At 34.2% G+C, this 19,351-nt stretch overlaps 3 protein-coding genes across 5 annotated transcripts; all 3 read left to right on the top strand.

The window, feature by feature from the left end:
- Window positions 1–4,143: 4,143 nt before the first annotated feature.
- Window positions 4,144–6,563, top strand: LOC149392391 (agamous-like MADS-box protein AP3). Its single transcript, XM_089620109.1, has 7 exons — window positions 4,144–4,331; window positions 4,426–4,492; window positions 4,616–4,677; window positions 4,786–4,885; window positions 5,386–5,427; window positions 5,527–5,574; window positions 6,360–6,563. The coding sequence occupies exons 1-7, from the start codon at window positions 4,144–4,146 to the stop codon at window positions 6,561–6,563; spliced, it is 711 nt and encodes a 236-aa protein (XP_089476235.1).
- A 1,947-nt stretch (window positions 6,564–8,510) lies between these two features.
- LOC149392392 (agamous-like MADS-box protein AP3) lies at window positions 8,511–10,450 on the top strand. 2 transcript variants are annotated; one of them, XM_089620813.1, is made up of 8 exons: window positions 8,511–8,583; window positions 8,881–9,063; window positions 9,144–9,210; window positions 9,305–9,366; window positions 9,436–9,538; window positions 9,837–9,878; window positions 10,000–10,044; window positions 10,128–10,450. In XM_089620813.1, the coding sequence occupies exons 2-8, from the start codon at window positions 8,897–8,899 to the stop codon at window positions 10,254–10,256; spliced, it is 615 nt and encodes a 204-aa protein (XP_089476939.1). In that variant the 5' UTR covers window positions 8,511–8,583; window positions 8,881–8,896; the 3' UTR covers window positions 10,257–10,450. The 2 variants fall into 2 exon arrangements, with proteins under 2 accessions (XP_089476939.1, XP_089476940.1); XM_089620814.1 differs by lacking the exon at window positions 8,511–8,583 and adding an exon at window positions 8,635–8,748.
- Window positions 10,451–11,981: 1,531 nt separating this feature from the next.
- Window positions 11,982–17,822, top strand: LOC149392393 (uncharacterized). Of its 2 annotated transcripts, XM_089620770.1 has the most exons (7): window positions 12,010–12,237; window positions 13,854–15,824; window positions 15,922–15,976; window positions 16,378–16,526; window positions 16,654–16,740; window positions 16,996–17,124; window positions 17,411–17,822. In XM_089620770.1, the coding sequence occupies exons 1-7, from the start codon at window positions 12,169–12,171 to the stop codon at window positions 17,486–17,488; spliced, it is 2,538 nt and encodes an 845-aa protein (XP_089476896.1). In that variant the 5' UTR covers window positions 12,010–12,168; the 3' UTR covers window positions 17,489–17,822. The 2 variants fall into 2 exon arrangements, with proteins under 2 accessions (XP_089476897.1, XP_089476896.1); XM_089620771.1 differs by lacking the exons at window positions 16,378–16,526; window positions 16,654–16,740; window positions 16,996–17,124; window positions 17,411–17,822 and adding an exon at window positions 16,097–16,360 and having other exon boundaries at window positions 11,982–12,237.
- Window positions 17,823–19,351: the final 1,529 nt, after the last annotated feature.

Consider the following 19,351-nt stretch of genomic DNA (forward strand, 5'->3'; position numbering starts at 1 on the left):
TAGTTGCTTAACTATTTAGCTCTAGAAAAATCTATATGGTAAATAGAGCTAATACATTTAGCTAAACCATTAAAATGCTCTTAGTGGTACATAGTATTTGATCTAAACTGTAGCACAAACTAGTGGGTAATTTGGGTAAAAAAAAAAAACTAGTGGGTAATTTTACACAACTTTCAAAATGAATGTCGTGAGTTCAATCTTCACTAAGTTTGCTATTTTAAAAAAGGAAAAATGGTACGAAGTAGCCAATTCAAACTATGACTTTTGCAAAATAGCCATAGTTTCATTAGCTATAGCAAAATAGCTAATTGAGAGTACTGCGATTTTTAATCCTGCCTCGATTAATTTTAATCCAGCCTTCATAAAACTTACATTCTGTCTTTATAGTTCGTTGGGATTAAATTTAATCCAGCCTAGATTAATCTTACTTTGGCTAATTTACTTATAGTTGGCAAACTATGGCTATTTTGCAAACACTTAAGTTCTATTTGGCTATATAGCCGCTAAATGCACACCTTTATAAAAACTTGATTTATTTATCATACATTTATTTATTTGATTATGCATCTTGTAACGGGAATGGAAAAGAATGATTCGTTACTATTCGGTGTATTAATAATTTAAGGTTTGTATTAATACCAATACAATTATTGATATATAAAAAGTTACCGATGAAAAATATCACTTCTAACTCCAAGTTTAAGTTCAATTGAAAGGTTGAATTTTATCGTTAATTTTAAATTAGGATCAATTACATAATTACTCTTTTAACTACAACATTTATAATAATTTATCCCTAGATCATTAAAATTTTGAACACTAGTCTTTTTGCAATTGACATCATTCTGTCAATTTTTATGTAACTACGTTACTTTCGAACATGTGTCATGTATTATTAAACAAATTTGCTAGGCGAATTTTTACTTTTTAGACTTAACAAGTAATAAATAATTGTAAATGGACTTTTTATTTATACATTTTGAAGAATTGATTTTTGTCACGTTTTAGACAAAAATGCCCCTCCTAACTTATATACCTCATTTCAAACACTTTCTGGCATTCTCTCACTTCTTCTTCTCTCTAACTCTCTCGGTTATCAGTCCTCACTCCTCCAATGACCCCTGATGACCGTAGACAAAGCGGAATGAAATTTTTTATTTTTTATTTTGAACTCCATTGAATAACATATTTAATTTATGCAAATCCTTAGTGAAGGCGAACTCGCCATAGCTGCAATTCGCGAGCAAATTCTAGCGAACGTGGTCCTACGTCACCTAAAAAATGCCAACCCAAAACCAAGGCATTGATGTCTCTCTCCTTAGATCTTGCTGGAAATTTTCTTTACACCCAAGGCCTAAAAATCTCTCAACGACGACAAAGAAGACAGCCTCAGCTTTCGCGCTCCCTCTGCAGATCTTCATCCCCCGGCTTCCCATTTGTATTAGTTCTCACTCGTTGTTGCCTTCGGCAGGGCATATGCCCTTCTTTTCTTCTCTGACGATGTCGATCTTATCGACTCGATGTATTGTGCCTCCAAAATTTCATTCTCGCACCACCCCCAAACAAAATTGGAAGTTGCATATCGAGAAAAGTCTTTATCGCAATGGACGACCCAACCTAAAGACACTCATTCGATATCTTCATCCACAACTTCGTACGAAATTTTTCGTTGCTATCCTCGCTAAATATTTCAACGTCGTTCATGCCAGAGGAAATCAATTGTCAACAACAGTTAGTTGGATGACGTATTTATCCTTGATGAATTTGACTTGCTCAACCTTGCGATGTCTTCATCCACAACTTCATACGAAATTTGTCGCTCCTATCCTCGCTAGATATTTCAACGTTGTTCATAACAGAGGAAATCAATTGTCAACAACAGTTAGTTGGATGACGAGTATATCCTTGATGAATTTGACCCGCTCAACCTTGCTTTTTTTACGATTTTATTGGGAAACTCGTTGTTCTCAAGTTCAAGCTATTAGGGAGGTTGGAGGTTGGTTTGGAGGTAGACGTTCTCAAAATAAATTGTCAATCATAATGCTATCAACTCGTGATTTTATAGATGTTACCAGCTTTTTTTTTCTTCGTACTAAGATCATTACATGTTTCATCAAGATGGCCGATGAGTTGGACTCATCGTGTATCTAATATGTCATTATCATATTAAGTGTTGTTAAGTTTCACCTCAAAACTTATAAATGTAAGTAACTTATGAGTTTATAAGCAGGGTGGTCCTTTGTGGAAGAAACGAGCAAGGCAGGGCTTTGACCCTCTTTTTTTTTTATGCGTTTTAGCCCTACAATTAATTTATTAAGAGTTGTACATACATTTTATATGAAAAAGTTAATTTTTAACTCCTATTTTAAGTTTAATTTTGTTTTCTCTAGAAAACGACATGTACAATAAAAAACGACTTGAAAACAAAACAACAAAATACAAACAACAAGGCTGATAAGATTCTGATAAAACGAGGCTTATAAGAATTCTATTAAACAAACAAATAAGATATGGAAAACATCAATCTCACCAGCTTTGGCCCTACTAATTTTTTTTTTAATACATTTTAGCCCTGCAATTGATTTTGTTTATATAGCAAAATTAATACTTAATTATTTACTCTAGTGACCTTTCCTTTTTGTTTAACTAATGAATTATAAAATGATATCTTTAAATATTTTTATAATTAATAATTGTAATTTAATTTTATATGAAAAAATTTATTTTTAATTCCCATTTTAAGTTTAATTTTGTTTTCTCTTAAGTAAGATTTTCTTGACTATATAATTGATAAGTGAAGCTTATATTCTCACCACGCTCCCTCTCCTTTTGTGAACAACAGAAGTTTGCTTCGTCCGTACCGTGGTTTTGGCAATTTCGTGTGTTTGAAGCCAAAACCCTAAAATTAAGGGAACAAATTAATAAACTCGTACCATAAAACTGCTCATTGACTTGTCTTTTCTTTTGATTACGTGATTCATGAATATATATTACTTTAGAATAACAACAACGTTGGACTTGGCGTCTTCGTTGGACTTCGAACTATATGGTGTTGAGCAGCGTTTTACACAGAAGAAACCGCTGGTTTTCACAAAGTACAGTCAGTGCAATCTCCGTTTATCTCTCTCTCTCTCTCTCTCTCTCTCTCTCTATCTATATATATATATATATATATATAATATACAGTATGAACTTTCTCGTAGTCATGCAAATGCAATCCCATCAAGTTTCAACACAAAATACGCCGACATCATTTTAAAAAGAAAACGACATGTACAATAAAAAAAACGACTTGAAAAGAAAAACAACACAAAACAAAGTAACAAACAACAACGAGGCTTATAAGATTATGATAAAAACGAGGCTTATAAGAATTCTATTAAACAAACAAAAAGAAATGGAAAACACTAATCTCACCAGGCAGATTCGAGCATCATATTTATTTTTATACCCAAGAACTTAAACATTGGAAAATCAAACATATATAACTTAAAAAAAAAATACATAAATTTACCAAAAAAGCCATCGAATTAATATTAGAAAGATACAAAACAATTTGAAAATGAGCTCTAACTCTATGAAAATACTTGAATCAAGACACCACTTTTCCCACAAGAAATTATTTCATCGACAAAATGTGATATGTTTTTCTATACAGAAACTCAAGCTTCCCAAGTAGAATTTTTATCACAAAACTTAAACGAAATTGATAAATGAAAAATAATACGACAAAGAATTTAATTTTTCTAACTACTCCAGTCGCGCCACTAATAAATAAAATGAAACAATGATTAAAAAAAAAAAAACGGAAAATGTGTGAAAAAAAAAAAGCGAGAGTATACCTAGAATTTATGATTCGTAAATTATTGCTCGGACTCGGAGTAATAAGTCATTTTTTTTTTTCCTTCTTCTTTCTTTTTCAATTTAGATGGTGGACCCCACATTGTAACCTAATTCTCAATCCACTGGCAACGTCCTTTCGCGGTTCGCGAAAAACCCTATTTCCGTTTTGGGAAAATGTCCTCTTCTTTTTCTCCTCCTCTTCTACTTTATCCTCTTCCTTCAATTTTTTTTTTTTTGGGAGACGGAGAGAAAGGGAAAATATCAGCGTAGAGAGCTTTGGATTTCAATATCGAATAATCGATGGCGAGAGGGAAGATTCAGATCAAGAGGATCGAGAACTCGACGAACCGACAAGTGACGTACTCGAAGAGAAGAAACGGTCTGTCAAAGAAAGCCCACGAGCTCAGCGTTCTCTGCGATGCTCGTGTGTCTCTTATCATGATCTCCAGCACCGGAAGAATCTACGAATATACCAGCCACTCTCTCACGTAATTATATAAATATAAATATATGCTTGTTTCCTTTTTTTTTTTTTGTTACCGATATAATTATAACTTAATTACATATTTTGTTTTTCTACAGAACGAAGCAGTTTCTGGATCTGTACCAGAAGACTCTCGGCATCGATCTTTGGAGCTCGCACTACGAAGTCTTTGATCTTTTCACTTCTCCATTTTTTTTGCCTTTGAGTTTATATATTATTATTTTATTTAAAATTTTTTTTTTTGGGTGTGTGTGTGTGTCTTAATTTTACCTGTTTTCTTTTATACAGAAAATGCAAGAGACGCTAAAAAATCTGAAAGAGAAGAATGCGAGTATTCGTACACAGATCAGGTGATACATACATTTACATACACACATACACATGTATGGGTTTGTGTTAATATTGGTATAATATATATATATATATATATATATATATATATATATATATATATATAGGCAGAGGATGGGACAATGTCTTGACGATCTAAACTTTGAGGAACTGCATACTCTTGAACAAGAAATGGAAAATGCATCCTGTGCCATTCGTGAGCGCAAGGTACGACTATAATATATATATATATATATATATATATATATATATATATATATCATCTATGTATGTTTGTGTGCATATATAGTTAGGAACCGTTTGTTTTATTGTTGTTGTTGTTGTTCCTGTGTCGCACTACTGTAGATGTGGTTTTTTGGTTGTGATTTAAGATTTTTTTTTTTTGGAAGGCTTGATGATTTAAGATTTTGACAAACACAATCATGATATCCAGATCAATTTGGTTTACTTTTTTATTTTGACTTGTTGAGCTCGTTTTATAAATAAATAAATAAATTGTAGTCGTCCTTATATATATATGTATATATATATATATTTGTCTAAGTTTTAAAAATTGCTTAATGGTAATGAATCGCGTCTGTGCCTTCCTAAACTTTTCATTCACATCGTTGGTGTATTAAATGAAGAAGAAGAAGGAGTTTGTAGAAGTCTTTTCTTTTTGTTGCAAAGCTAATGATCATATATGTTTTGAAATATATAATTGGCAGTATAAGGTGATGACGAATCAGATTGGAACTACTAACAAAAAGGTAATAATAAATATATATTAATACTATTCCATCTCTCATATTCTGTGCCCTTTCGTTGGTGTGTTTGTTTATTTGATTGATATATGCTCTCGTATGCAGTGGAATCAAGCAAAACAAATCCACAATGACATTCGCTCCCACTCCCATGTAAGCGTCTCATCACTAGCTAGCTCATCACCATCTCTAGTGTTACACTGTTAATAATTATCTCTCTTTGTTTCGATTCAGTATATATTGATCAGAGAAAAAAGAAAAATCATAAACTTCTCAATAGCCGAATACATGCTTAAATTTATACTATTTTACCTTTTATATCGGTCACTATCATCCTCTGAATATTCACAACATATCACTAGTATCCTTTCAACTAATTTTTATTTTATTTTATTGACGCTATAGCACACTTTGGTGATCATGGACTAACTTAGCTTTGAAATGTTACTAAGTAATTAGATTTGTTTAAATTTAGTAAAATAATTGAAATTTACAAATGTGCAAATACTTGATTTCAATAAAAAAAAATTAAACTTAACCAATATATTTTATGACAACGATAAATTGTTTATATATATGATCAATACTTTTATTGATAGAACCTAATTTTAACTATTTTGTTGAAAATTTACAATTTTGACTATTTCGCTAATCACTTAACTTCAAATGACTGTTTTATGTAATGTTTAAAAAAAAAAATTAGTGTATGATCAAGATGGCGAAGTTTTGGTATAAACATTAAGAGTAATTTAGTTTCTAAAAAAAAATATCATTTAGAAAAGTCAGGAAAAACTCCAACGTAAAAAAAAAAACAGTGGATAATTGTGACACCATGGAAATGTATGGGATGTGATCTAGCATTTGCTAAAAATGTCATAGCTATCGTAGTTTTCTTATATTAATCTCAATTAATTTATATTGGTGAATTTGGTTATTAGGGCATGAAGGATGATCCGGAGTATGGATTAGTGGACAATGGAATGGATTATGAGGGCATTGATGGATACACGAATGGAATTATTCCAAACAACATACTTGCTTTAGGGCTTCACCTTAATCAGCCTAATATTCTTGCAGCCAAATCTGAATCAGTTCTTACCTCTTGCTACACCACTACCAATTGGGGTCTCCCTAAATTCTAATTAAGAGACTGTAATATATATATATATATATATATATATATACACACATATATAAAGGATCCTATAAGTTGCTTATGTGTCTTCTTGCCTGGCTAATTATGGTCTTTCCACGGATCAACAATTAATATGTAGTTAAGCATCATTAAGATGTGTTTTTTTTTTTTTTTTAATTGACGATATAATATTTTGTGTGCTTGTTTTAAGTACCAAACTTCTTCTAATGGATATATTTCTGGATATATTTTTTCTAAGTTTTATTTTTCCAAAAATAAAATCATGCCTCTTCTTGTTGTCTATCGAAATGTACTAATTTTCTCACATGTATAAAAATGGCTGAATGGCATAAGTGTAATTATCTGGAAAATACCATAGGACGATGTGACCACTTTCTTCCAAAACAAGAAAGCCAGAGAGATGGCTTTACTCGTTTCCAGCTCCCACCTTCTCTTTGTTTCCCGTTATTCCCCAAACAAAATGTAAAACGTTAACATTCTGATGTAAATACTTCCTCGATTTCAATGTGTTACTTCAATACGAAACAAGAAAAATCAAATAGCAAACCTAAGAAGAAAGAGCCTTGATCAACTGCCCAAAAAAAACCCTTTACCCCTTCTTTCACATCAATGTGTTCTCACTCTTATTTTCTTTCTCATATTCCCATGTATAATTTTATAAGTTCAAAGATTTGAGAGGAAAAAAAATGAAAGTCAATTTTAATTCAATTGTGCTGTTTCGACTATTGTGAAAATTTTGAGTGGAAAAAAATTTGAGTGAAAATATACAACTGAAATTGAAATTTCATTTTCTTGAAAACGAGTGGAAAGTGAACTCAAATGAAATTTGCTCACATGTTATCTTACTTGTATCAAGTTTCTAACTTTCTCTTTTTGTGCTCTCAAAATCTCATTATATTCTCGCCACAGCGAGAATATGGTTTCCATGTTGATTTTCCGCAGCGGAACAGAGTTTCGTCGTGAAATCTTCGCAACACTAGAAATAACTTTTCATGGTGAAATTAATACCAATTTTACGTTTTTTTTTTTTTTTAAATCATCGCTTAAACTACTTTTCACGATAAAAAATTATGCCGTAAAAATAATTTCACAACGGATTTTCCAGTCGTGCAAACTACTTTTTTGGTGTAGTTCTCCAAATGGAAATCGTTAGCATTAGTTGTAATTTGTTTTCTTTTTATTATTGGTGTTTAATAATGGAATATTTTAAAAAAAAATTAAAAAAAGGGGAAAAAGAAAAGAGAATTGTAACTGAATAAGCCTATTCAAACCTAATAATTTCATTTTGTCATACGTTTAAGATTTTTCTAATTTCCAATCATTCTGCTTATGTGGGACATTGTTTATACCATTTTTACCCTTATTAATTAGTTAATATAATTTATTTTCGAAATTAATAAAATATAGTTTATTATTCAAAATCTCTAATTATTAGGATCTCAGTTATATATCTCTCTCTTTATATTTTCACGCTTACTCTCTCTCTCTCTCTCTCTATCTCTCGTCACATTTTTTAGTTATTGACAAAGGTCAAAAACATTAAAATCGCAATTAATAACCGTTAATAATTGTTAATAGGTCTCTGCTTTAACTAATAATTGGTAATAATCATTAATAGATTTCTACCAGAAACCTATTAAAACAGTTATTATCAATTATTAACTACGATACTGTTTTTTTCGTCCGTCATTATTAAAAATGTAACGAAGAGAGAGATAGTATTTAGGTATAGATAAATTATTTTTATTTAATTTATTTTTGACAAAGAATGAGTGGAAAATAATAAGGGTAATTCGGTCTTATTCCATTAAAGATTGGCTAATTACCAAATATCACTGTAACTTTGACTATTTTACAATTTTAATTTTTAAAAAGGCTAATAAATCAGGGTGCTCAAAAGAAAAAAAAAAAAGAAAAAGAAAAAAAAAGCATTATCTGCCGTCAGATGTATTAAAAAAGAATCACCGGAGCGGCCGTTGGATCTGAGCTCATCCTTGCAAAAAAAGGTAAAGACACAGAAAGGACTTCTTTCTTTGCTTATTTCCCGCTCTCCCCTGTAAATGCCTAACTCAAAAACCCGATGTGGGCCCCACTATTCTTTGCCCTTTTCGTCACTCCCTGCGAAAACCTTTCTCTGATCGCCTAAACTCTGATTTCCTCTTTCGACAATGGTCTCATCAACTATTTTCAATTCCTTTTTATATTTCCACATTCCTTGTTAATCTATAAGCTACCCTCTCAAACCCTAACCCTAGACTTTGTTCCTTTGCTCTGTTTTTTTTTTTTTTTTGTTCATTTGTTAGATCGCGGGGAACGAAGATGGAGAAGATAGCGGATCCGATTCGCCGGAGAGTCGCGTTTCGGAAGAGGCGTCGTGCGCTCTTCAGGGAGGCTCGTGAGCTAAACGTCCTCTGCGATGCCGGAATATTCTGTATAGTGGTCTCTGAAACACGGGACTGTACCTCCTATATCACTCCCTCTATCAAGTAATGTCACTCTTGTTCAAACCTAGATATATTGCCCTTCTTCTTCGTTGATTAATTGACTTGTTTCTGAATGCGTGAAGCGAGAAGGAAGCGATTGATCGGTACCAGAGGGCTCTAGGGATTGATCTATGGAGCGAGGAGTACGAGGTTTCTCTATTTCTCTTCGACTTTGTTGTGTCCGTATTTCTGGTTTTCTTTTTGAAGATTTTTGAATTGTGGTTAGTACTGATTTTGCTTACAGAGATTGAAAGAGACGTTGGAAATATCGAGAGAGGTTAATACCAGGCTTCGGAGGGAAATTGGGTAAGAGAGACATTGATTTCTTGTATGTTACAGTAAATGGGTATATAAAATTACACAATTGATTGATAGGATGAGGACTGGGGGTCAATGTCTGAATGATCTAAGCTTTGACGAATTATGTGATCTTGAACTTCGAATGGAAGATTCTTTGGATGCTTTTCGTCAACATAGGGTGAGATCTTCAACGCCTTTGCCTTTTCTAACTTTTCTCAACACACTAAGATTCTTGATGTCCCTTATGCAATTTCGGATTGATTCTCCAACTTGAGCTTCTTTTATTGTCTTTGCTATTATGCTCGAACAGTGGCTAATTCTGATTAAGATAATTATGATTTGTAATCAGGATCTTGGTGATGTCTCTTATATTTTGGATATTCTCTTATGCTATAACCACTGAATGTGTACTTGTGCTATAATTCAATGAGTTATTTATGGCCGAATAAAGTTAAAAAAATATTTGTTTTTGGCAGCATAGGAAGATTCGCGAACAAATTGACCATTGCACACAAAAGGTAATTGGTGATTTTGGGACCTCTGTTCTTATATTATCTGAATCAGTTAAATTATGAGAAAAAATCATAGTGTGAGGGACCCCAATCAATTTTTTTTTTCATTCCCTTTGTGTGGTTGCAGATACAGATTCTGGAAAGTCTGATTAACGATCATGCAACTCATTTGGTAATCCTCAAACAAACATCGTGAAGCATTATTTCATCTTCCGTTTTCCCTGTCATGACATGAAGTGTTCAATATTAAATTAGGGTCATGATCAGGGGTATGGGATCGTAGACAATGGAGACGAATTCGAATCTTGTGTGACTACCAACTCAAGTATTAGCCAGCCGAGTCTTGACAGTGATGCTGAGTCAGTTCTTACCCCTCCACTATGAATAAACATGACGCAGCATTCAAAGACTGAATATTGCTTGTTTGTAGTAATGTAATTGAAACTCGAACCTACCTAATGCCCTCGAAATGCTATGCTATGCTCTGCTCTAAGTGTTAACTCTTTCTTCTCTTTCTCTGTAGATGAACCTTTTCATTTCCTTATCAAAGTTTGAAGCTGAACTGTCTTCTGTATAAATGTGTGTGATAAGTGATAACTACTATATATAACTTTTTTTTTTCCCACAATGTTGAAAGTTGGTTCCAGAATTAGCTTCCGGGTTTAGAGTGCTCTAAACTGATATACTGCTTCAGGTATCTGCACTCTCTCTTTCTCCCTTATAGATCCACTGAAATATTTTGTTTTTCATTATTTTACTTGTGCCTCAATTAGGAATATGCTTGCCTGGATAATCTGTCACCCAAAAAAAAGGAACTCTTTCTTTTTATGTTTTTTTCCTCGAAAATCATCCATCCTGAACTACGTGCACTTGATACTTGATATTTATACATGTTGCTACTCGTTGTTTTCTTGTTAAAAAAAAAAAAAAATTCAAGATACTTACTAGGTGTCATTTATTGGGACTATTATATTCCAATTAGAGGGAATATACGAAACTATGGCACTTATTTGATAGCAAATATTCGTACTGCCATTTGCCAAAGATAGATAATATCAAGTTGTTAAAAAAAAAAAAGATGAAGACATCAAGCTATTATAGCATATTACATCGTTGGCAACGAAACCAAGTGTATTATAATTTCTTATAAGGACTGATGTCAAGTGTCAAGTCAAGGAATTTAATGTCCCTTTCCCTCTATGACTTCCTATCAAAGATCTTCTTAATTAAAATTATGCCTTTGTTTTCCGTTGAGATTCTTTTGAATCTCTCTTTATTATTTACCATTTATATTTTTTGTATTGTTTTTTAGTGCATATAATATTTTTCGGAATGATTATCAGTTATGCCCGCCTTTTTTTTAATTAAATAAATGCTCTTCAATAGAATATATTAATAAAAACCAGTCATTATCAAATTCCTATACGGATTGCTTGCCAAAAACGCCTAAGTTGCAAAATATCAGTTATGCCCTTAATTGAGCTTTTTATAATCAAATTCCAAGTTAATTTTTTATACGAAATAATGAATCCAAAGAGAACGGAAATTGGTGTCTCACATGAGTGGATCTCACAGAATTGGGTCCCACTTGCTCTCTTTATATGAGCGGACCATAAAATGATTTTGGTGTTTCAGATGGTTCACTTGGTACAATCTCCGTTAGTAAGAAAAATTGTCTTGTATTTCATAAAAAAAAAAATAATAGACGCCAAATTTAGATTTAGCAGAAAATTAGATTTGATTCTCACTATATTCCGTTTCACAAAAAAAATCTCACTATAATCTTTATGGGTGGTGTTTCCTTAAAAAAAAAAAAAAAAAAAAACCGTGGCGCTAGGTTAAAACAAAAGAACCTTGCAATTAACAGATTTTGCATAAAAAATAATAAATTAATAAAAAAAAAAAAAACCCCCTTGATAAATACTATACCATTGGTACCGGACTCTTCGGTCAACGACTGTACGGATTTGCGGCGAACCGAATAGTCCACCTGACAACGATTTGATGGAAATCCCAAATATTTCCACTGGTGACTTGAGAGTTGAGAGACTAGACACACCCTAAAATCTCTTTTTTTTTTTTTTTTTTTGAAAAATTCTAAAATCCCTTTATTGTCCACGTTTCGATTTTTTTTGTATTCGGGTCTTTATTTATTTTATTTTTGTTTCCTTTTTCTTTTCCCTCTTTCTTCTCCTGTATATATTCTGTGATTATTTGTCTCGCACACACTTACTCTCTCACATAACCACAAAGCCTTTTTCTAGAGAGAGACACTGTTTTGAAGGTCCGTACATCCATGGGCGCTCTCGGTCCGGTCTTGCCTTGGATTCCAGAGGACGACCTTTTGCTGAAAAACGCCGTCGAGGTAATGTCGCGACCACCATTGATACTATTGCTTCGTTTCCTTCGAGTTTTGTCGGAGTCGCGACTCTGTTCCGCATATTTCGAAAACATGAACTCTGGGCTGAATTACTTTATTTACGGGTTATTTAAAAAAATTCGTAAATTTAGTTTTTTTGTGTAACGCTTTGTGTCTCTTGCCGAGGCCCGAGAGTGGATTCTGAACTTCTTGTTGGTATGAGCCTTTGCCTCGTAAAGGATAAAAAATTAGAGCATAATTTGCTGCGATTATAGTTTCTAATATATTTCTCATTTCATATCTTTTTCGCTTAGAAAACGAGGGCTGAGGATTGAGTGATATTTGCCCTGAAATGCTTGACAGTGAGCTAGATTGGTAGTTTTGGATAAAACCAGGATTTCCATAAGATGCAGATAAGAGATACCTCGCTCCTCAAACGTTCTCTGGAAACTAGAGAGAGCACAGTGAAGTGCTTGATTATAGAACAATTGAATCAAAAAAGAAAAAATAAACTTAGATTTAAGACCGTGACCGGAGATTGTGTAGACACGTTTCCCTTGGACTTTGTATAGACTCGTTGACATCCACTCGTTGATACTTCCTAAAACTTTGTATTTTGTTTTATAACGTACGGGTGAGTTCGTTAGGTTTGTTTCGAAAATCTGCTGTATTGTTTTCTTCAACTTAGGCCCAACCTTTTGCTATTCCATTTAAGCTAAAATCTTGTTCGTTGTGGAAGAACGTGAGGAGCCAATTTGTAGGGAAGCGATATGAATTTGCGATGATGTCTTATATAGAAGTACAGCATGGATTGCACTCAGATGAAAAATTATCAAGAAGCTGTAGAATCTATTTAAGAAATTATGATAATTCACACATCTAACTTTCCATTTTATGTATGTCAAAAACTACCATTTCTTTTCGAATAACTAAGTTTAAAATAACGTTTTGGAGGGTATGACGTATGTGAATTTTGTCCAATAGATGAGAAGGAAAACAGAGAACTCGAGTAAATATGCTGTTATAGCAGGCTCTCCGTTTATCCTAAATGTTTACAGATTGTGTACGTGAATTGTTTTCGTCAAAGCTACGATAGAAAAACACAAATATTAAGCTCCAAGCACTAGATTTTATTATGGAAAGCGTAGCATGTCTTCCTGATTTTACGGAGCGAGAATTTCGACTAATGCCATTGAATAGTAAGTACCGTTGATGTAGAAAGGAAAATGCATTGTACAATGAACAATGCATTTTAATAGTGCTGCTGATTTTAACAGTGTTACTGATTTTTTTTTTCACACTCCGTAACCCTTTCGCAACTACGATTGACATGGGTAACATAACTGATATAAATTGAGAGCCAATAAAAAAATCCATCTCCTAACTATTGTCCATTTCGGGCATCTGGTAGTATAATTATTCTTATAAGTTGGCAATTCTTGTCATGTTTGTCCATATTTTTCTTACTCAATGAAGTTCCTAAAGTGTCATCCTGGCTGAAACTACTAAGTGAATTTAATGATAACTGGAAGATTGAATGAACTAATTATTTACCTGGGTTTTTACTTTTTATCAACTTATGAATCTACTGAAGGCAATTTATCTGCTTTAACTGTGTGCAGGCTGGTGCTTCCTTGGAGTCGCTTGCAAAAGGTGCTGTTAAATTTTCTCGGAGATTCACTGTTCATGAATTGCAAGAGCGGTGGTATGCTCTCCTTTACGATCCTGTTGTTTCTTCCGAAGCATCCATTCGCATGGCAGAATCGGAGCGCTCAACTTCAGCGCACCCATCAAAAGTCAACAAAACCGGAGCTTCAAAAGAAAACAAAGCTACAGGGAAGAGAAAAGCAGAAACTGTTAGCAGTTGTTACTATGCACTGCGTAAAAGGATCTCCAACGAACACTTTGGGAATATGGACCTAAGTTTTCTCGTGGCCCCCGGAAATAGTGCTTACGTCGGAGATGTAGACGGGCCTTTGTCGGCAAATGGCGACCATGGACACCCAATCCCGAACCCTTTCGCAGATGAGGTTCCGGAAATGGATAATGTTGCTAATGCTTTTCCGGATGATCTGATGGATACTAGCGCTTTTCCAACAGAACTTCAAAACTTGGCGGTGGAGAACTTTCAGATTGACCAAAATGGCATGGATCAAGATTTTTCTCATATTCTTGGAGAGGATACAGGAAATATACCGGAAGGTGGTGTGGTGGGAGATCCAAAAGACTTGCCTGACGACCTGTTCTTCAAAGCCGGCGATCAAGTTAGCGGTGACCAGTCAAACATGTGCCTTGATTTTGAAGAGGATAAGATCTTTGACTCGCCCGTTTCAGGATGTGTTGCACCATTTAGCAACATGGAGTTCTCGCCACTCCCGGAGATGCCTATTTGGAAGACAGTCTCCGCACCAGACTTGCACGTAGACATGGGTCTCGGGGATAAAGATCTCTTGCCTGGAGATGCTTTTCGGCTTCCTGATGACTACGATGGTATGAACGCCGAGACATCCGGTTATGATGGTCACCAGGGTGTCAAGGTTAAAACAGAAACTGGCTTCGACGACTTTGAAGCCCGCAATAGCTCTGAAGGTTATTTGGCAGAGATATCAAACTCTTTGTTGAACTTTACAAATGAGGAAGAGCTGTTCATGAACGGGGCTGGAAAAGATATCATCGATAAGTCTTACTATGACGGTCTGAGCTCACTTTTGTTGAATTCGCCGAACGACATTAGTCAAGAACATGTAGCCAGTATGACTGAAACAGAGGAGCCTTCAGGAGCTCCAGATGTGTGCCCTGCGAGCTCACTGAGTCCACCTCATGAAAGCAACAATGTGTCAGACGAACAAATGTGCTTGGATTCACAGCCCCAAATCCAATTACTCGTATCAGTCTCAGTTACTGAATTTCCCGAACTTGAAAATGGAGTTATTTGCTGTGTGTTGAACACCGAGGACCCAGATATCCCGTGCAACGATATTCCTCTACAGATGCTCTTAAGAGCAAGGACCAGTGGGGCATCTATTCCCTCATCTGCAAAGGACATGGCTGGTAACCAAAGAATCAGTGATATACCCAACCAAGTGCGTAAAGAACAACACGTTACTGGGGAGTATCGTGTATCTTCTCAGAGAATAGGGTCACATGCTGTACAAGGAACTGGTCAGAGTCCTGTGGTCAATAATTCCGTCGTTTCAAAGCCTGGCTCAAATGTTGTGGCATCTAGGGTTTCGGGTGTCCCCTGTGTTGTTTCCGAGCAGATTAGCTCAAAGCCTGGCACTGAAGGAATCGTCTCTGAGCATCAGAATGAAAAGGTTCAAGAAACGTTGAACTCAAAGGATTGTTCAATGAAGAAATCGGTTGTAGCTTCTTCCGGAATTAGCTATCCTAATACAAATTCCATCTGCGTCATCAAAGAGGAAAATGGCGTGGATGGTGCGATCGGAGATCAGGAACATCTAGAACTCACGTCCATGAATATTGCTGTTTCTGAGCCCGTTCCGAATTCTCCAATAGTGGGTGAAGATGGATTAGTACCTTCTGGGAGCAATGAGGATGATGATATCCCGTATTATTCGGATGTTGAGGCAATGGTAGATCCCCCAAATACAAAAATTTTACAGTTTACGTTTGTTGTTTGATTCCTATTTATTCAGGTTTTGTAACTACCTGTTTCTCTCCATCTTCCAGATACTTGACATGGACTTGGAACCTGAAGGGGAAGACTTGATTGCTAATGAGGAAGGTAAAAATCAGGGTTATTCATATAGAAAAAATTAAATTTACCCTATATTATGTTCTGTTCTCTTTTGGCATGCATGCATAGCGGAATCATTGTAATTTTAACATACATAATATTCTAAAGAAATTAGGAACAGAGATTCAAGGTAAACTCAATTGACTAAAGGAAGATATGTAGAGGAGGGAGGGGAGAGAGGTGAAAGAAGCGGGATAGATTGATAGGGCAGAGAAAATGAAGAACTTCGAATAAAACTAGATAAGTTTTATAATTTGTATTTTGCTTTGGGTTTGTGCTCTTGTTCCGGATTTTTTTTTCTTGAACCATCTTTTAATGTTACCAAACAAACAAATATATACTTTGTGGATTCCATATTTGGCTAAGGTCAGATAGTTTGAACTGTGCAGTCACAAAGTATCATCAGGAGGACACAAAGAGGACAATCGTAAGGTTGGAGCAAAGTGCTCAGTCTCGAATTCAACGGGCCATTGCATCTCACGGAGCACTCGCCGTTTTATACGGCCGACACTCAAAGCATTATATCAAGAAACCCGAGGTACTTAAATTTTTATGTTTATGTACCTGTGTACTTGGTCTCCATCGGTCTTTCCTTTCTTCTGTTAGAATAACGTCTCATTACAAGCAATAATACACCAGACATGAATGATGCTATATATATGCAGGTTTTACTTGGTAGAGCAACATTCGAAGATTTTGTTGACATCGACTTGAGTAGAGAAGGTCGGGCCAATAAGATCTCCCGGAAGCAGGTAAGAATAGTATTTTGTTAGGTGCTGATTTGTATAAAAGAAAGTATTTCTGAAAGATTTCAGATACATAGGTGTAGAAGTGTGGAATTTATTGTCGTAACTTAATGTGTATACAAGTATGGACTAGAGTTGGGGATTATTTATATGTTAGCTTACCATTCTGTCCATTTTTTTATTTTATATTTCCTTTTGGGTGCACCGCAGGTGTCCATTCTGCTTGACACGGGTTCTGAATTTTTTTTTTTTATTTGCTAGGCAATAATAAAGATGGACAAGAGTGGTTCTTTCTCCTTGAAAAACCTAAGCAAATTTCCAATCTGGGTGAATAGCCGAGAAATAGGCCTCAAACAAAGCATAAATCTCAATTCCAGTTGCTTAATCGAGGTACGGTTCCTTATCTCGTTTGCTCCGTGAATCATTCGAAGATGGTTCTGGCTTTTGCAGTAAAACAATCTTTTGTCATTCAATGATTGCATATTTGTATGTATACTATGTATGATATTGATTGAGAACCTAGTATTTTAGGTTAAGGTTCCAAATTAAAAATTCTGAACTTGTTCGAATGTCTCTAGAAATGATAATTTACAGTAACCAGGTGTAATAATACGGCTTTATTAGCTCGGTGCCTCATATTAAACTTATGTGATATGCCGCGATTGATGATTTTCAGATACGAGGAACAGCTTACATATTTGAGACGAACAGAACATGTGTGAAGAAGTATCTGGATAGCATGATGAACTCTTAATCACTCGAGCAAACAGAGGCGCTTTAATTTTGAAATGTGCTTTCTAAGAAATTTGCATTTCTGATCAATCCACTGTTATTACTTTCTTTGAAGGAAAACATTTTTTTTTTAACTCCTGAATTGTAGGAAGTTTCAGCACATCCTTAGAGCTAGTAAGCATTAACTAGAAAGAGAGTACTTTAGAGCTAGAAAAAAAATGTGAGAGAGAGAGAGAGAGGACTGGAAGAAAATGTGAATGGTAGTGTTAGCTGTATAATAGTATAGGTGATATTCTTTTCCTTTTTAACAGATACTTGATCTTGATTCAGCGTTACCAATTTTGCTCTTGGTATGATTTTGTTGTCTTTTTTCCCATGGATGAAATTCAAGCGTTGTTTTCCCTTTGGTAATTTGAAAACAAATACATAAGAAGACTATGATAGCGTCATTCAAATAGGCTTCTGGTTTGGATGGACAAATAATTTTTTATTCGAGTATGTATAATATCAATTACAAATTTAAACTTTAATTTACTAGACCATTTAACTTGATGTAACATGTAGTAGGTTAGTACTAAAACAGCTCACTGATTCACCATTTTATACTCGTGCCGAGTCACGTTGACGGTTTTTTTACCCTCCCTGAAGTTGGCACATGTTGGACGATTTTATTTTCCACTTGAAAAGGCCTCCCTATTGATATAGATCCAAATTTGGAGGCTCAGATATCAACACTATTTTTACGTCCTTGTAATTTAATTTTAATATGATCCAATTGTTGTCCCTCGCTCAATTCACATTATACTCGTAAAATAGGTTAATAACGAGAACCGTTTTGGTAGGCTCGAAGCATAGCCGGAAAATCATGTTCGAGCTATGTAGTGTTGTTTACTTATAAATGTAACTCAAATTATTTGATAACTACATCAAATATAGACACTCGTATTAACACAACCAGGGTTAATTTTATTTCGTCATTTTCACGCTCACAGAAATTCGTCGACATACATACCTATTAAACTCTCAAGACAAATTTGATGATTTGAAAGTGTCCATTGTGTATAAAATTTAAGGAACAGCATTTATAATTATTATGTGAACGTCATTTGTGCTCTAAACGAAATGCTAGTCTCCATCACTTTTTTTGGTGAACTGAACTTATGTGACTATTTTTGTGGTCCTTAAAATTGAAAACATTTATGCCTTAAAAAAAATGAAAACATTTATGATTTCATTGATATAGACACAGCCTGCGCATTCTTTACTTAATCAAAGCTCTTGGACTTGCGTGTATAATATATAGCTGAAATAATGGCCGGTCAAACTTGAAATCTGGCCTAATTTCATAGTTTCACATTCATCTTTTTTGTTTTCTTCATTTTTTGTCTTTTCAGTTCCTTAGCACATTATATACGTGTTCTCACATTTATACAAATCATGTATTTACTGAGAGATGTGTATAATAAAAAGAAAAGAGGTCGTTTTATTGAAAAATACTATAAATGTTTCAGAAAGCATTTGTAATATCACTGTGTAGTGTGTACGTCCCCTTTTTAAAATAATTGAGATAATAATATGAAAAGTACACTATACTAAGACTCGTTTTGAAAATATCACATAATTGATCCGTCTTCAACAATAATGCATTTTGTTATATTGAAAATCAGTTAGCTAGAAATAGAATACATGTAAAACAAATTTGATTGCAAAGTCAATCACATTGACACGTAATAATAATAATAATAATAAGACAAATCAATTGAAAAAAAAGCTTTGCTTACGTACTTTAATTATGTACAAATTTGTAGTATTTATCATTATTCGCATTCAAAATGATGCCACAGATGATTGCGTGTATGTGTATATACATGCAAATATCTGAAGT

Source organism: Urtica dioica, chromosome 7 (genome assembly GCF_054948205.1).
Source record: "Urtica dioica subsp. dioica isolate 48M chromosome 7, U.dioica_male_clone48M_v1_H2, whole genome shotgun sequence".
NCBI classification, from domain to species: domain Eukaryota; kingdom Viridiplantae; phylum Streptophyta; class Magnoliopsida; order Rosales; family Urticaceae; genus Urtica; species Urtica dioica.

Bases quoted from the DNA above. Each gene is read 5' to 3' on its own strand.
- LOC149392391 (XM_089620109.1), top strand. From the start codon at position 4,144: ATGGCGAGAGGGAAGATTCAGATCAAGAGGATCGAGAACTCGACGAAC. The intron at 4,678-4,785 runs GTGATACATACA...ATATATATATAG, and splicing joins AGTATTCGTACACAGATCAG to GCAGAGGATGGGACAATGTC. The intron at 4,886-5,385 runs GTACGACTATAA...TATAATTGGCAG, and splicing joins GTGCCATTCGTGAGCGCAAG to TATAAGGTGATGACGAATCA.
- LOC149392393 (XM_089620770.1), top strand. From the start codon at position 12,169: ATGGGCGCTCTCGGTCCGGTCTTGCCTTGGATTCCAGAGGACGACCTT. The intron at 15,825-15,921 runs GTAGATCCCCCA...TCCATCTTCCAG, and splicing joins ATTCGGATGTTGAGGCAATG to ATACTTGACATGGACTTGGA. The intron at 16,741-16,995 runs GTAAGAATAGTA...TTTATTTGCTAG, and splicing joins ATAAGATCTCCCGGAAGCAG to GCAATAATAAAGATGGACAA.
- LOC149392392 (XM_089620813.1), top strand. From the start codon at position 8,897: ATGGAGAAGATAGCGGATCCGATTCGCCGGAGAGTCGCGTTTCGGAAG. The intron at 9,211-9,304 runs GTTTCTCTATTT...TTTTGCTTACAG, and splicing joins TATGGAGCGAGGAGTACGAG to AGATTGAAAGAGACGTTGGA. The intron at 9,539-9,836 runs GTGAGATCTTCA...TGTTTTTGGCAG, and splicing joins ATGCTTTTCGTCAACATAGG to CATAGGAAGATTCGCGAACA.